Source organism: Orycteropus afer, unplaced genomic scaffold, assembly GCF_000298275.1.
Source record: "Orycteropus afer afer isolate SDZICR_OR568_19922 unplaced genomic scaffold, OryAfe1.0 scaffold00051, whole genome shotgun sequence".
Lineage (NCBI taxonomy): Eukaryota > Metazoa > Chordata > Mammalia > Tubulidentata > Orycteropodidae > Orycteropus > Orycteropus afer.
Window position 1 is genome coordinate 130,857 of NW_006921638.1, and position 18,319 is coordinate 149,175.

The following is an 18,319-nucleotide window of genomic DNA, read 5'->3' on the forward strand; positions in this document are numbered from 1 at the left end:
GTATCAAGCTGCTTTTATACTTTCACAGTAATTTTTGACTGAAAATATCACACTGAACAAGATGGCAGGATTACTTGGTATTTTTCTATTTATATCCTTAATTTTATATGTGTGTAGATAATTTAGTTTGTATTCCAGGAGTCACCCTTGTACTGGGAAGAAAAGAAAAACACACACATTGATAAAGCTTTCTTATTGCTTATATTTTAAGCATTTAGCTGTAAAGAAAAAAATATGCTGCAAATAATACAACTGCAGAAAAAATTATAGTCTGAATATCTGAGCAATGAAAACTGCTAGTGACTAAGTCTGTTATTATTGCAATTGTATCTCCCTAGGATGTGGTAAAAACTCATGTGGAAAGCCCAATCTGCATTTTCTTGTCATGTAATGCCAAGTTTTTATTTTTTATTGAATGCCTACTATGTATTAGGTATTATTCTAGGCATTATACATAACCATTACCAGGTTAAAACAGTGTGAGAGATATTTTTGGGTACTTCAACAAAATCAATGTTTTGTACTTAATATACTTATACACACATGCAAAGCTGGTTCCTAAGAAAGGTGAACATTAAAACTCCCTAATAAGACTTTAGCATAGTGCCCAAGGCACTTGACTGCTAGCCAGAAGGCTGGAGGTTCAAACCCTCCAGCCACTCCTCAGAATGAAGGTTGGGCAATCTACTTCCAGTGATACCGCGTTGGAAACCCAAGGGGTTGCTATGAGTCGGGTCCAACTCAATGGCACATAACAACATAACTTAGTTGCTTAGCTTGACAAGGCTCTCTCAAGACACGGGTGCTCTATCATACATACCATCATGGCCAACTTCTCTGAAGACAGGACTTGTGCCCTCACTCATTTGCCTGCTCATCCTACCTCCCTGCAAATGTATACTGATCCCATCTGGAGTGGTTTACAGCCAAACAGTTGATCTGGAAAAGGGCGTAAACTGGTTGGTATAATATTTACTCCAGTAAATCTTTGGGTCTAACAAGTCATAGCCTACATAAAAGGATTGAAAGGGAATATGTAAAGGGAGAGGCAGAACTAAAAATGCCTTCAACACTATAAAAAATTTGATGGGCGTTTGGGAAGACAACTCCCCTGCCCCACAAAAAAGCTGCAAGTATGACTGATTCATGCAACAAGAATTTTAATTAAGCAACAATAAATGAATTTAACCTAACATGATTTTCCCCCCATTAAATAGAACACAAGTTCTTGGCTGGGAGTATTATCCCTTAAAAAAGTATGCTGCAATGAAAATACAGCTTCTAGTCATTAGCTCCTTTTAAAAATGTTTCTCCTTAATTTCATAAAAGATAAAATTTTGAGGCGCTTGAGGTAATCAGGGCAGCTAGTATCTTTACTGACTTAAAAAGCAGCAAGACAGCAGAAATCAGCACTTTATAATTTACTATTATTTTGATAAAGTAACCATCAGGATTAAGGGCTGACAACTAAAAGGGGGTAACAGAAAAAATGATTTTTAAAAAGATCTTTTACAATCCAACTTTAGCAGTCAAGTCTCAATTTCAAATGCTCCAATCCATTTATAATTTTTAAAGTGGTAAATGAAATGTTAGTCTTCAACGGATTCCTTGTTTCATTTGAAATCTGAGAAGTGTATGAGTCACTAAAATAAAAAGAGGCAGAATGGTTAAATGATGAAAAAAGTTCAGCATATCAAGTTTTGTACATTAAAAAACTACCTCAAAACTGTATAAAGTGGTATTTAATAGACAAGCTACGTAACTTCCAATAAATCAAACATAAAAACAAAGTGAAAATAAGACATTCTTTTTCCATCCCTCCATTTTCTTCCAAATTAATATTGTGGAGAAAAATACCACCAGAGCAGATAAACAAATACTAATTTTCATCCATTTCAGTTTTACTACATTCCAAAGGAGATAAATGTTTCTGCATGTGCAATTATGATAACCACATTTTAAATAATAATGCATTGGTTTGGATTAGTGGCCAGAAACAATACTAGCTTTGGAAAAGTGTATTCTTAAAGTACTAAGGAAAAAAACAGCACCCCCTTAATTTGTTCACCAGTTGAAATCTTCAGAAAACCAAGAAAAAACTGATCCTTTTTAATTTGTGAAAAGTTTTATCAGCAATAAGTGAAACTGCTACTTGGGTTTTTATGGTATATGATGAAGCTTTTCAATTTATCCACAATGGAAATTATCTGCAGCATGCTTTCAAATAGAATTTTGCCATGTATGTTTCCTAATGTTGTCTCTAATTCCATTTGCTCTTCCCTTCAAAAATAAAAGGATATTACCTTGTTGAAGGAAGTTTCAAGATACTAATACTTAATGTTATTTTTAAGGATAATAATGAAAAATGTAGTTGATTCTTTACTAAACTTGTGTATGTGTGGAAATGTTGTTGTTATATGCCATCGAGTTGGCCCCAACTCATACCGACCCCTCCTTGGGTTTCCAAAGCAGTATCACTACAGAAGTAGGATTGCCCAACCTTCCTTCCGAGGAGTGGCTGATGGGTTTGAACCGCCAGCCATCTAGTGAGCAGTCAAGTGCCTTAGCCACTATGCTACCAGAGCTCCCGTGTGTGGAAATAGGAGTAGCTTAATAGAAAAGACAACACTGTTAATTGAATTCAGATTTAAGGTAATGGGACATCTAAGCAAATGATTTAAAAATGCATCTTTGTGCTTTTTTATTTTTTCTGGTTATTCTGAATTGCCTAATTTATTTCAATAGAAGATAAAAATCCCAAATAGGGTGAAATATTTGGAATGGGATTCTCAACGCTAGTGTTAATTGTTCTCATCTTATTAAAATATCAATAAGCAGTACAAAGTTTAAAAGAACACCATAAAAATGAAAGACCAAGGAATCATCTCCATTTCCTAGTTTAATAATGGAGAGTAAAAGTATTGCACTTTATTATTCAACATAAAATAATATAGCCAACAGTAACATACAGGTACACAATTTATTATTTATTATATGCATTTTATATACATTATTTTTCAACAGCTGTACGTTTGCTATGTGGTACAATCTTAAAAATTTGCTGATTCATAGTTTGTAAAACAAAAACCTTACAAAACTCATCAAAACTCGCAAACTGATCAGAAAAGTTTTTTTTGGAAGACTAGAAAAAATACTTTATTGTCTTAATCATGCATTACACAAACAAAATCTTTAGTTACACCATAAAATTAAGCACATCTGAAAAAATAAAAACAGGGATAACTAGTTCAAACACAGCAGAATTCTGTATCTTGATTCAACTATTTTTGTATCACATTGTAATGCAAATAAATTTTTACTCCAAATAGTTTGAAACAAAATAGTTTTGTTTGGAATCACGGTAAATCAAGATGTGTATCTTGGGGGAACCACCTTGGTTTACAACTTAAACTATAAAATATTCAATTTTCAGTCTATTTTAGACTATTCAGAGTTCCAAAATAGATATACAAGGCCCTTTAGCACATTAATAAAAGGATATAAAGACCAACAAAAAGTGAAATAAATAATAATAGGCCATTAGCAAGATGGATAATCCTCGATAAATAAACTTGTAAATACAGTAAGATGTACAAAATATCACATAGTGATAGGATGTCAAGATTAGTTTGCATTTTTTTTTCTTTTTTAAGAGTTCATTTGGAGTCCTAAACCCCACTGTTCCATTTTAATACACTTAATAGTCCTTGGTTTATGAAGACAGTTATGTGATGATGAAGGTGATTTAGCATCTTTATGGAAGGACTTAGCTCAGCTGTATTAGGCAAAAGAAGGAAAGTGTGTGTTTTCACGGCAGCGGGTCAGTGAGATCTGTGTTTCAGGGTTGTTATAATGCAGAAAAACTTCAATACAATCTTGAGCACTGTTGTGACAGGCTAAATATATAAAAAGACTTATAAAAACTAGAATTTTATCCAAACATTTTGTGCAACTAATGCTAAAATATTTTAAGTTAAATTTTCTCTCTCTTTTTTTTTTTAAAGCAAAATAAATTTAAAAGGGAATCTGTGGCATTCAACCGATAAACAGAAAATCACTAAGAGATGAAAAAAAGCTACTCTTGGAGCTCACTTCCCCCAACAAGAGCACCACATTCCTAACCCTAAGGCAGCGCACAGAGTCCCAAAGAAAAGTCTTTTTGTAAGACCAGACTCCACATTGGCTTAAAGACATCTAAAAAACAGACATATGCTCAGTTCATATCCAGTACAGGCTGCAAATACTGGAATCCTTTTCTCTTTTTTTTGTCCCATAAAATACAGTAATTACAGTCAAATTAATGAGCCTGACATTATTTAAGATGTGATTTCCACCCAATTTATATCTGCCCCAACAGCCTTCACCCAGACAGATCATATGTAGTGTCTTATCAGTAACCTTTTTGATGGCAGTGATGCAGAACCTCTTTCTGTCCAAGCAAATCTTTTGTTATGATGCAAGTGTTTGCTGAATCACACAAATACTTTGGCAAGGGCATCAGCCCCTGCACTGGCAATATATGCTTTTGATGGGTGGAAAGCAACATCATAAATGGATTCATCCAATTTCTTCCTGTGCGCTGTTATTTCTTGTACACATGTCTTGCTGTCTAAATTCCACAATCTAATGGAACAGTCATGGCCTGTAGAAAGAACACCACAAAAAAAGTTTGTTATTGAATAACAACTCCTTTATAAAGTTTGTAGGCAACACAGGAAGTTTAAACTTACTTCCAGACATCAAATAGATTCCATTAGGATCGACTGCTAGACTTGTAACAGCATCCAAATGAGCGACCATAGAATGGATCATTTTACCTAAATAAAAAAATACAAGAGAAGATTGTTTTCACAAATATTTAACGTGAGAGATCAGAAACCATAATATATCATGAATATAAAACAGACTATCACTATAGCAATTTTTCTTTCATTGTGGTAGAATATATGTAACACAGAATTCCTCATTTTAGAGTATACAATTCAGTGGCATTTAGTACTTTCACAATGTTGTGGAACCATTATACGACAATCTAGTTCCAGACTATCACCGGTAGTTGGAAAATTTGGCCTTGGTGACAGAAATAATGCTGGAACTCGTAGGTAGAATTCTGCAAGACCAACAACTTGTTCACTGCAAACATCTTTTTTCAACAACACAAACGGAGGCTGTACACATGGACTTCACCAGATGAAACACACAGGAATCAGATTGACTACATCTGTGGCAAGAGACAGTGGAAAAGCTCAATATCTTCAGCCAAAACCAGGCCAGGAGCTGACTGTGGAACAGACCATCAACTGCTCATATGCAAATCCAACTTGAAGTTAAAGACAATGAAAAGTCCAAGAGAGCCAAAGTATGATCTTGAATATATCCCTCCTGAATTTAGAGATCATCTAAAGAATAGATTTGATGCACTGAACACCAACGACCGAAAGCCAGATGAATTATGGGAAGATATCAAGAACATTATCCATGAAGAAAGCAAGAGATCACTAAATAAACAAGAAAAGAAGAGAAGACCAAAGTGGATGACAGAAGAGACTCTGAACCTTGCCCTTGAGCGGAGAATAGCTAAAGCAAATGGAAGAAATGAAAAGGTCAAAGGGCTGAACACAAAATTTCAAAGAGCAACTCGAGTAGACAAAGCCAATTACTATAATGAAATGTGAAAAGACCTGGAGTCTGAAAACCAAAAAGGAAGAACACGCTCAGCATTTCTCAAACTGAAAGAACTGAAGAAAAAATTGAAGCCTCGAGTTGCAATATTGAGAGATTCTATGGGCAAAATATTGAACGATGCAGGAAACATCAAGAGAAGATGGCAGGAATACACAGTCACTGTACCAAAAAGAACTGATCGATCTTCATCCATTTCAGGAAGTGGCATATGATCTAGAACCAATGGTGATGAAGGTAGAAGTCAAAGCTGCAATGAAGGAATTGGTGAAGAACAAGGCTCTGGGAATTGATGGCATACTGATTGAGATATTTCAACAAACAGATGCCCCATTGGAGGCACTCACTCAGTTATGCCAGGAGATTTGGAAGACAGCTACCTGGCCAACTGACTGGAAGAGATCCATATTTGTGCCCATTCCAAAGAAAGGTGATCCCACAGAATGTGGAAATTATAGAACAATATCATTAATATCACACGCAAGTAAGATCTTACTGAAGATAATTCAGAAACGTTTGCAGCAGTGTATTGACAGAGAACTTTCAGAGGTTCAAGCCGGATTCAGAAGAGGACGTGGAACAAGGGATATCATAGCTGTTGTCAGATGGATCTTGGCTCAAGGCAAAGAATACCAGAAAGATGTTTACTTGTGTTTTATTGACTATGCAAAGGCATTTGATTGTGTGGATCATGACAAATTATGGATAACATTGAGAAGAATGGGAATCCCTGAGCACTTGATTGTACTCATGAGGAATCTGTACCTTGACCAGGAGGCTGTCGTTTGAACAGAACAAGGGGACACTACATGGTTTAAAATCAAGAAGGGAGTGCGTCAGGGTTGTATTCTTTCTCAACACTTATTTAATCTATATGCTGAGCAAATAATCCGAGAAGCTGGACTACATGAAGAAAAATGTGGTATCAGGATTGGAGGAAGAATCATTAACAGCCTGAGATATGCAGACAATACAACTTAGCTTGCTGAAAGTGAGGATGACTTAAGGCACCTACTGATGAAGGTTGAAGAATGCAGTCTGCAGTATGGATTACATCTCAACATAAAGAAAACAAAAATCCTCACAACTGGACCAATGAGCAGCATCACAATCAATGGAGAGAAGATTGAGGTTGTCAAGGAATTCACGTTGCTTGGTTCTACAATCGATGCCAACAGAAGCAGCAGTCAGGACATTAGACGACGTGTAGCATTGGGAAAGTCAACTGCGAAGGAACTGTTTCAAGTGCTGAGGAGCAAGGATATCTCCTTGAGGACTAAAGTGCGCCTGACACAAGCCATGATATTTCCAATCGCCTGGTATGCATGTGAGAGCTGGACAATGAATAAGGAAGACCGAAGAAGAGTTGATGCTTTTGAGTTGTGGTGCTGGCGAAGAATGCTGAAAGTACCGTGGACTGCTAAAAGAACTAACAGATCTGTCCTGGAGGAAGTGCAGCCAGAATGCTCCTTGGAAGCAAGAATGGCCAGACTTCGTCTCACCTATTTTGGTCATGTTTTAAGAAGGGACCATTCTCTGGAGAAGGATGTCATGCTTGGTAGGGTGGAGGGTCGACGAAAGAGGGGGTGGCCTTCAACGAGATGGATTGATATGGTGGCTGCGATGATGGGCTCAAGTATAGCAGGGATTGCGGGGCTGGCGCGGGATCGGGCAGTGTTTCGTTCTGCTGTGCATGGGGTCGCTATGAGTCGGAAATGACTCGATGGCACTTAACAACAACAACAACAAGTTCCAGAAGACTTTTATCACTCTAAATGAAATCCCATACCTCCTAAGCATTTGCTCTCTATTCCTCTATCCCCGCAGCACCTGGCAACGACTAATCTGTTTTTTCCTATGGATCAGCCTAGACTACATGTTTCATAAAAATGGAATCACACAAGATGTGGTGTTTTGTGTTTGGCTTCTTTCATTTAGTAAAGTTCACTACAGCCGTATTCTGAGTAGAAGTTTCAGATTGCAGAACTTTTCCAGACAGTTACTCCAAAAAAAGACATTTGTGTAACAAAAATTTGACAAATCTGGTAAATGGAAAACACAGTAACAATTTGATTGGATCAAAGGCTTAACATCACCAGAAAATATATTTACCTAAAAGGTCTATTATCATCAAATGGATCTGACCTTTGAAATGTCAATCATTCTTATGGTAGAAATAAGAAAGGGGCAGAGATATACCAGAGAAATAAATGGCTCTATACTTTCCCCAAACTAACAAAAATAGCTCTCTGGAAAAAGAAATTTAAAGTATTTAATTAGCTTCAACAAACAGGATCCAATAGTAAGTTGTAATTAAAAAACAAGCTGTGATTACAAAGTTGTGTTACACACACACTTTGGGGTAAGAACATCTACCCATGCAGTTGGCAAAGCTTTTGATAAATGGAAAGCCACATCATAAATTGATTCATCAAATTAGGGCGTGTAACAGCAAATACTAATACTTTTTAAAATTCTAATTATAATCTTGTGCCATGTTTGTGTTCTCCTGATGACATTCTACACTGCTACTTCACATGGGACTGCAGCTGTGGACATGAATACAAAACCACAACATGATAAAATGTTGAAGTTACTCCAAAAAAAAAAAAAAAAAAAAACAACAAAAAACCACCCCATAAAAGGTCATGACATTTTATTGCAATACTAAGCACTTAATAGTTCCCCAACTTGTGCTGCTCTAATAGAAATTTTTCACAAGTGGATGGCTTTAACAAATGGGTTTATTCTCTTACAGTCAGGAGGTTAGAAGTTCAAGTTCAAAGTAAGCTCTAGGGGCTGGGTGAAGGCCCTTGACCTTGGGCTTCACCTCTGCCTCTTGCTCCTGGCCCACTGGAGCTGGAGGCATCTCTTAACTCAGGCAGCTGCTGACTACTGAGGCTGACAAACCCAAGGTCGACACACAAAATGGCACAGTCCCAAGATTATCAAAAACAGGCAGGCCACTCACTGATGACTCAGCCATATGCAGGATCCAAATGTGCTAGGAACCTCAAGACCTTTCTCAAAGCGTCGTCTTATATGCTGGAAGCAGACCACATCCCTAAGGTAGCACTTGAGCTGCTCACAGTAGTTCCACCATGGAGTTGATTACTAGTCTCATCATGGGGAATAACTACATCCAGCTTCCCAGCCACTCAAAACCAGGCCCAGCCAAGGTGACAAATAACCTTAACTATCACAAGGACAAAATTAAGTCTCTGGCCAATTCAAACCAGTTGTCTAATTCTCCTTAATACCAAAATTGGTTAACAGAATAATTTTAGAGACTCTCCTAGTCCCAGGGAATAGAAAAATCATTCAATATACTACCTTCAATTGCTTAAATCAACATAATTCACCTATCAGTTCTAGAATCCATTCTTCTCAATATTTCCTCCTATAAAAGAACTCAATTTGATGGCAGTGGGTATAAAAAAACTCAAAGGATGAAACAATAGTTACTCTCCAGGAAAACAACCTCAAAAGTTTAAGTACCAGTTAAATTATTAGCTTCTCTTAAAACATCAAATCTGTAATGGTAATACACAATTCACAGATTTGACTCCTGAGAATGATTCTGTATTGTCTAAATTTAACCAAGATATTTTAAAAACATCAGTTGTCTCCAAGTTGATTCCAACTAATGGTGATCCTGAGTGTGTTAGAAGAGAACTGTGCTCCATAGGATTTTCAATGGCTGATCTTTTAGAAGTAAATGGCTGATCTTCTGATGGATTTGAACCTCCAACCTTTCAGTTAATAGCTAAGCTTGTTAACTGTTCGAATCACCCAGGTACAACAAGGATATTTAGGACAGGGCAATCAATCAATCAAAATCCAAAGACATCTTTCATCCAATAGCATATCTACCCATTTCTTTAAGGGTGCTGTAATTTTCCAAGCTTTTTAAATTCCAGCCCGTGCAATAAACTAACACCCACTCTCGTATGTTAAGTCAACTTAGGGTCTATCCTTCTTCTCCACAAAATCTGTAAGTCATTCCAAATGTAAATAATCCCTTCACAATGGACCATGTATAGAGAATGATATAACGCTGGACCAAGTTGGATGCTGGCCTTCCAATGGTGACCTCAGGAATCACAAAGCTTGTGCTCACTCCTTTACCAACTTACACCTATATATAGCTTTTCACATTTAACCGATTTCACTTTAGCCCAAGCCTTTTTTGCTAACAACCTCTTCCCCTACCAAGACTCATTCTTTCCTCCTATAATTGAGGGAATATAGGATACATGCCAGTCACCCCTTCTCTCCTCCCTGAAGCCCTAAGCCCTTTCAGTGGGTAATCTGTATTGTGGGCCTCTATGAAATGAAGAGGCAATAAGGAATGATGGGGAAAAAAAAAAAAAAGTGGACTCTGGGAGCAAACTACATGGGTCTGAATTCCAACCCTGTGATTTTTATCTATTTTATTGTGTGACTTTGCATAAATTATTTAATTTATTTGAGCCTTTATTTCAACTGTAACATGGTCGTAGTAATAGTACTGCATCCATGTTACAGTTATTAGATGAGTAAATGAGTTAATATATAGAAATCAAATAGAATATTATCTCACATAAGTAAATAACACACCTCTTTTCTATCAGTTCCATCAAGGGCAGAACATTGTTCACTAAGATCTAGAACTATACCAAGAATATAAATCTTGCTAAATGAAATCTCAATAAATCTTGCTAAATGAAAGAGTCAAAAATCAATTCAGGACCTTCTTACTCCAACTCCTCCACATCCCTCACTTGACCTACACCTTCTCTCATAGGTACTCACTAGGTTAAGTATTTCAGGCACTGTAGATACAACTCATACTTATGTCTCTACTAAAACTTTAGAAGTTATGGACCCTGAGGATCTCTGGAGAATACATAGCAGAAACTAAATTTTTTAAATCTTTTAAAGTCAAAGGTCTCCTATATTGCACAACTTGATTCCTCTTTCTAAATCACTATTGCAAATCCCTACCCAAATATGTTCAGTGGTTCCCCAAAGTGCATAGTTAAAAAAAAAATCCATTACTCTTAGCCTGGCTCAGAAAAGTCCTCCTCAATAGATTCTACTTTTCTTCTTCTCAAAATTTCTCTCCTTTGGCTTTGCTGACAAGAAATTTCTGTTCCAGCACAAACTCCTACCATTATGCCTCTATTCAAAATATTCCCTTATTTAGAATTTCCTTCTACCAAAAAACGAAACAAAAGAATTCTTACTATTCCTTCAAGGCAAAGCTCAAACTTCCATTCTATAGTCTTCTATCTTGGATGGCTCATCTTGCCCCCTGACCTTTGTGTGTGTGTGAGAGTGTACCTTATTTCCCCCAAACAACCAATAAGCTATCATAAAACAGGAACCATCTCTTATATATGATAGTATTCAATGGTAAGAGCAGAACATAAAATTCAGAATACATTTTTTTAAAAATGATTTACTTATCTATTTATCAAACCCATCCATGGTATTAATTTCTATTATGTTCAATAATAAAAAGTTCAATAAATTTACTACTCATTTTATAGCATAATTCTCTATTAACAATGTAGCTAACTGGCAACATCAGTTATGTATGGGGGGAAGCATTATAGTTTACTATATTTAAATGAATTATCAATATTCAAAGAAGGATAGCTTTGAAATCAACACACTTGAACACAATTAACTCAATGGTATAGTGTAGGGAGAGGTAGGGATGTGTGTGTTTAAGAGAGAGAGAAAAGTCAGTTGGTTGAATCAGAAAGAATTAGGATTTTTCCACTGTTTGAAGCCTACTGCTTAATAATCTTCACATTAAGTTACCTATATGAACACACAAAAAATCCCATTTTCACACAGTTGATTCTGACTCGTGGCAGCCCCATCTGTTACAGGGTAGAACTATTCCCTAGGGTCTTCTTGGCTGTAAATCTCTACTGAAGCAGCTTACTAGCCGTTTCCTCTGCAGAGCCACTGGTAGGTTCAAACTGCCAAACTTTAGCCAATCACAGGCCACATGTGCCACTGAGGCCCCTTTCCTTCAAATAAGGTACTAGTTAATAGAAAACATAAATTGGTAGACGATAGAAACAATATGAAAGACTGTCTGCTGCTTATGTGTATCATTTGGTAAAATTTTATTGATCATTTTATTTCTGCCAATAAAGTAGTTCTAGAGATTTATTTTTGCACTTTTAACCCACTACTAAAATTCCTGAACTTTCCCCTATGAATACAAATCTTTATTTATTAATAAAAAGAACTCTTTTTAGGAACATGACACACTGTGACTTCTCTGCCCTTGCAGCTGAGATCTTTAAGCTTCACAAAAAATGGCTCAAGAATTGATTTGGTAAGGTGTTCAATTAAGAACATTCAATATAAATACAAATCTTATTTCCTGTGCAATATGGAAACCTATAAATGGTCATTCTGTTCCCAAATTGTTCTTTTGAAGTTAAAAGGAATGCCCATTAAAGTTTTATTTGAATGAAGGGATTTTGTTTAAGATTCTAGAGATGAAATAGTATTGCCATGTCCTAAATAACCTTCAAAGATAAAGCTGTAATTTTAATTCACTATCTTACTTGAAAATTTGTTGACCTGAAATAATGCTGCAATTAACATTTAAGTCCCTTATTTTGAAGTCCTTCAATATCCTGATTGTTTTAGCTTCTACTCAAAGAGGCCTCTCTAGCTGTCAGACCTTTACTAAAAAAATATATGAAATATTTTATGTAGTAGTCTGGGTATATATTATTTGTATAATAATCAAAATATAGATGAAAAAGAGGTCCTTACCAAAACCAACCAAACAAAAAACCCCTATGACTAAATCAGAGTTTTGATTTGACTTCTATAAAATTGGTAAGCTTCCTTTTAAGAAGAAATACAGGGAAGATGACAACATTGTCCACCATATTATTATCTGATCCACTGAGAAATCATTTAAGAACATTTATGAAATGTCAAACAGAAAAAAGAATACTTTTGCCACATTAAGTCAAAATACAATGAAGATAAATTTTCAAATGAAAGGGTTTATATTTAACAAACATGAAAAAATGCTAATAGGCAAGGTAGCATTACTAAGTTTCAAGATAAAACAACATCCATTATAAGCATGCTACATTATGTAAAGGAGAAATCTGAATTCAAATGATCTAATTTGGCAATCTTGAAGCCAAAAGCTCAATAAAATTAATAAAAGAATAGCACTTTCTGCTTTTCTCAAATTTTCAGTAGTATTAATATGAATAAAAAGAGAATAAGACAACTTGCTTACCCGTTTTATTGTCAAAAAATTTGATATGTCTATCTTCATGAGCTGTTATTGTAACAGGAAGTGTGGGATGACTTACTACTCTGTTAATGTGATTACTGGATTGCAAACCTAAATAAAAAGACAGTACATTAAAATTCACAACTTTCAATTGTCTTTTCAATTCAATTTTCAATTAGTCTTACCAAAAAATAACAATCATTAAACACTATAGCCTTTGCCTTAAAAAAAAAAAAAATGTGAGAAACTGAACTATGGTTTTAGAGACTTAATTTTTTGAAAAGTAAAGTTATTATGTCCTATAATATGGATGTTACTAGGCTCAAGTTTAGAAAAAAAAATTTAAGTGCTTTAATGCAGAATTTCAAAATAGGTGGTTTGGAATTTTAAAAAGGTCTATTATAATTATTATAAAATAATTATAAGCATTTGATATAGAAAAAAATACGTAAGTGATAATTAGATGTATGCAAGAAACGACTCTCATCCTACCCATAGTGACAAAAGAACCAAAGAACCACTATTAATGTTCTTTAAGAATGAGAATTTTTCTTTACTAGCACATTCTTAACTTCTGATTACAGATGAAAGAGAATAGAGAGGAACCAAAACAAATGGGAAAAAAACATTATTAAACTAAATCAATCATTCTACATGTATACAGAACTCTTATATACGAAATTTAAATACACAAAATTAAATACACACACACATACCCACATATGGCTACCTGTATTGGGTGAAAGAGGAAATAGGCTGAGGAAACACTGGGAAAGATTTTTCTTTTGAGTATAGTTTGGTTTGAGATTTAACCATAGAACTATTAAAAATTTTATAGAATCACAAAACATTGAATTTTTTTAATGGACTCCCTAAAAATCAAAAATAAAATTAAACAAGTGAACACAAATGCATATCCAGTTGGAGGTCTCTACAAAGAAATAAACTACTCCAAGTGACCTGAAAGCACAGTAATTTGATTATACATTCCTAGTGAAATATACCTTAAGAACAAACTGATATTAGTAATCAAACTATTGATGGTGAGGTTGGTATTATTATCCTGAGAAGGTTGTATAAATCAAATGAGAAACCGTGATAAGTCCATTGAGAACCTAGAGTTCCAGCAGTTAAAAATGAAGAAAGGATGTAAAATCAGTGAGATAAATCTGAATTGGAATTAGAAGTTTCAGTGTGAATTTATCAAGTGTCTTCTTTTAAAAAATATTACATTTCCTAGCTCTACTGAAAAAGCATAAAATAATGACTGACACAGGAGTCATAAAGACATAGCACCCAAATTACAGTCTCTAAATGCCATTACCCACTAAAAGAAACCACAGCTCCTTAAAGAAATGGCTGGTTTGGGGTCTGGGGCATACAATGAGAAAGATGAGGCTAGAATACCTTGATGTATCAGAAAGCAAGGAAGCTATCAATGACTACCAGGGTCATGTATGTCAAAAGGACTCAGGAGCCAACTTACAAAGCCTCCCACTGGCCAAAGATGAGATAATCTGAGTAGCAATAAAGATAGTATCTGCAATGGACTGGAACACATCAAACACATTTATACCTTTAAGATTATAGTAATATTAAACAACAGCCAAAATACTCAATGGCCACCCTTGGAGGATGCCAGGGAACCACCTCATTGTATGAAAACTGATAAATAAAGGGAAACAATGGATTATTTACATTGTGTTTCATACATAATTATTAACTCCAAGGTAACTAAATTATTGATGAGAGGATATTCCTTTTTACAGAAATAGTCCAGCCAATAAATGAAGAAAGAATGACAGACCCAGGTTATCCTTCGGGCCTGGGAATGGACTCACCTCCATGGACTGCTCTCAGCCCAACAGTAGAAAGACCTAAAAGCAGAACACCTCCAGGGAGATGTACCCACTTACCCTACGGATATGCACCCCTTAGATCAATCAGTCATGAGACATCAGAAGGGCAGCATTCACATAGAGGGAAAGCTGGACAGATAGGAACACACAGGGAAGGGGTAGTCACAGGGAGACTTTTTATGGTTGGGGATTTTAATTGGGGCCATGAAATCAAATGTGCACAAACTGGTGAGAATAAAACACACCTGCTTTGTAAATCTGCAGCCAAATCACAATAAAAAAAAAAGTGACAAAATAAGAAAATCATCATTTTCTAACAGATAGTGGACCCAGGCAACAATCATTAAGGCTGATAATACCACAAAAAGATAAACAGCAGACATTATTTACCTTCCAATAAAAGTTCACAAATCACCTATGAAGTACTCTTGCCAAAATACTTTGAAAATTAAAAAAGAAGAAAAAAATTTAACCGGAATCTGAATAAGCCTCTAGACATATTAACAATTTAGAGGAAATAAAAAGGACAGAGAAGCACATGAAACATTAACCAGCAAAATCCAGGCTGTGGGAAATCCTATAGGACAAACAACCCAATTTCTTTAATAATATTAAAAAATTACAAGGAAAGTAAGAGATGGAGAGGGTACCTAGAGATGAACAGAGATCTGAGAGATCAACCAATTTGCAATGCACATACCCTATTTAGATTCTTATTTAAATCACCTACAAAATAGAGACCACACATCCCACCCTACAACAATGGGCATTTCTAGAGAATTAGTGAAAGTAAATGATGAGAGAGCATCAGGGTCATTATACATTATACATTCTCTCTACTTTCATTACATATTTCCACAAGTTTAAAATTACTCCCTTACATTTACGTTCACATTGCTCCACTCATACTTCTGTTCCATATACACACCCAAGCTTTTAAGATGAATGGAGGAAACAGCATGAATAAGGTGAACAGATACAACTATAACATATTGAAACTAATTATTCTGCCATACTAAATTCAAATAGTAAAAACACAAAAATTTGATGAAAGGATAATCATCGTCTTTTGTATAATAATCAAAGAAACCAATGAAAACTTACCAGAATCTACCTGTGATGAAAGCACCACCAATGACTGCGATGTTTCTAAATCATAAATTAATGTATTGCCAGTGTTGAAAGAGGTCACCATATGAGCTGGATCACAGCCTATAAAGTCAACTGATGTAGGTATTCCATACTCTGAAAGGAGCCCAAGAGACAGAGAGTAAACACAGTAATTCAGAAATCTCCACTTTTCTAAGGAGAAATAGGAATTCAATTATTTTCGAGATGCTGTTAATAATGAAAAAGAAAGTAATTGTGTTTGGATGGTGATATAATAGGTAACATTTCCTCAATAACGCAGTATGTTTCTATAACATTCAATTTAACATTATAAAAAAAATATAACTAGAGGCTCTTAAAGTAAGAGCAGACATATTCAAAAGGTACTTGTTCTGTGCATTTTCTTCAAAGGGAGAAAACAACTCCTGAGAAAGTAATTTTGTCAGCTTGTCAATTATAGAGACCCAACAAAATTAAGTATATACAACTCACTTAAAATGTTTAATCACTATTAGCCAAATAATAGACAGGCCTATAAGCTAAACAGTCATGTCAGGAGGGTATTCACTCATTAGAACAATCAAACATATGAGATCAAGAGGACAGCATTTGCCCAGGGATAGAGCTAGGAAGGCTAGAAGGGATGGGAAGGATGGGTTAAGGGAAGGGGTAGCCATAGGGAGGAAGTGGGAAGAACGCTGTTATAGTGTGGAGATTGCAGTAAATGTCACAAAACAGAATTTATATGGATTGTTGGAAAACCAATCTGCTCTGTAAATTTTCACCCAGATCAAATTTTTTTTTTAAAAGGGAAAACTTGCAAATATTTGCCCTTAAAAAAATAAATTACTATTGACAAGGGGAAAGGTTATGGTGGCTTCTTGGCCATAGCCAGCTACCCAGAAGGAGTGAATAGCTGGACTTGTGGGCTTGGGACCAAGGTTCGCAGGGGACATCAAGCTCATCTGGCAAAATATAATATACAAAAACACTGTTCTACATCCCACTTTGGTGAGTAGCAACTGCAATCTTAAAAGCTCACAAGTGGCCATCCAGATGCCATTATGGGTCTCTCCTCATCCAGAGCAAAGAAGAATGAAGAAAAACCAAAACACACGGAAACAATTAATCCAAGGGACTGGTACACGATGCGATCCTCAGCCTATATGACTGTAAGACCAGGAGAACTAGATGCCTGGCTACCTGTCAACCACGTGGAAGGGGATCTATATAGGAGATCCTAGACAGAGTGGGAGAACAATGTGGAACACAACGCAAAATCATTAAAAAAAAAAAAAAAGGGTGGGACCAGTTTTGCTGGTCTGAAAGAGTCTTGTGGAACCCTTAAGACTATGGCCCCTAGATGCCCTTCAGGTCTGGAGATGAACCAATTGCTGTGGCTTTCAGCCAAACAAAAGACAGGCATACGAGCTGAACATATATGTTAGGTAGATACACTCCTTTGAGAGATCAATCATGGGAGAAGAGAAGGGCTGTATATGTACAGGGAGACAGTTTGGGGGGCAGGAGTGCATGGGAGGGAAGGACACAGGGAAGAAGTAACTAACTGGGAGGAAGTGAGAGGAGAGCTGTTACACTGTAGGGAATTGCAATCCCTGTCAATGTTCTGAGACAAAGGCGTTCTGGTGATGTAGTGCCTAAGGCATTTGACTGCTAACCAGAAGACTGGCAGTACAAATCCACCAGCCACTCCTGGGAAGGAAGACTGGGCAATCTACTTGCATAGAGATACTGCCTCAGAAACCCAAGGAGGGGTCACCGTGAGTTGGAACTAACTTGATGGGAGTGTTTTTTTTTTTGGTCCTGAGACAAAATATGTATGCACTGCTATACGGAAAATGAATTTGCTCTGTAAACTTTCACCCAAATCATAATAACAATTAAGGATAAATAAATAATTCACTTAAAAAAAAGTTTCAATATTTTACTATTAAACAATGTATTTTTTCCTTAATAAAAATAAAAGGTCTGATTAAAAAATAATTTAAAAAATTACAAGACAAAAAATGTGTGTGTGAATATATACACACACACATACACATACACACATATATATATACACATACGAACGTCTCACAATTTAGACAGGTAAAACCTTTTTGGACAGGAAAAGATTTGGAATCATCCATGTAAATACAATTAATTCCAGTTAAGGGTGTTACTTCAATGATTATGGATGGATTTCCCAGTGTGCTTAGGGCCATGGTGCGAAAAAGGTTTACAAGTATGCTTGAAACTTTGAAGTTGGAATCAGAAATACCATTTGACCCAGCCATCCCATTACTAGGTATATACCCTAAAGAAGTGAGAGCCATGACAAGAACAGATACATGCACACCCATGTTCATCGCAGCACTATTTACAATAGCCAAAAGAT

General features: G+C 35.8%; 1 protein-coding gene across 1 annotated transcript in view; it reads right to left on the reverse strand.

The window, feature by feature from the left end:
- Positions 1 to 4,472: 4,472 nt before the first annotated feature.
- Positions 4,473 to 18,319, reverse strand: part of STRN3 (striatin 3) — a 135,855-nt gene continuing 122,008 nt past the window's right edge. Inside the window, exons 15-18 of the mRNA XM_007938524.1 lie at positions 15,916 to 16,056; positions 12,956 to 13,063; positions 4,731 to 4,817; positions 4,473 to 4,642 (exon numbers count right to left, since the gene is read on the reverse strand). Of these exons, the coding sequence (XP_007936715.1) occupies positions 4,473 to 4,642; positions 4,731 to 4,817; positions 12,956 to 13,063; positions 15,916 to 16,056 (506 nt within the window). The remainder of the gene's footprint in view (positions 4,643 to 4,730; positions 4,818 to 12,955; positions 13,064 to 15,915; positions 16,057 to 18,319) is intronic.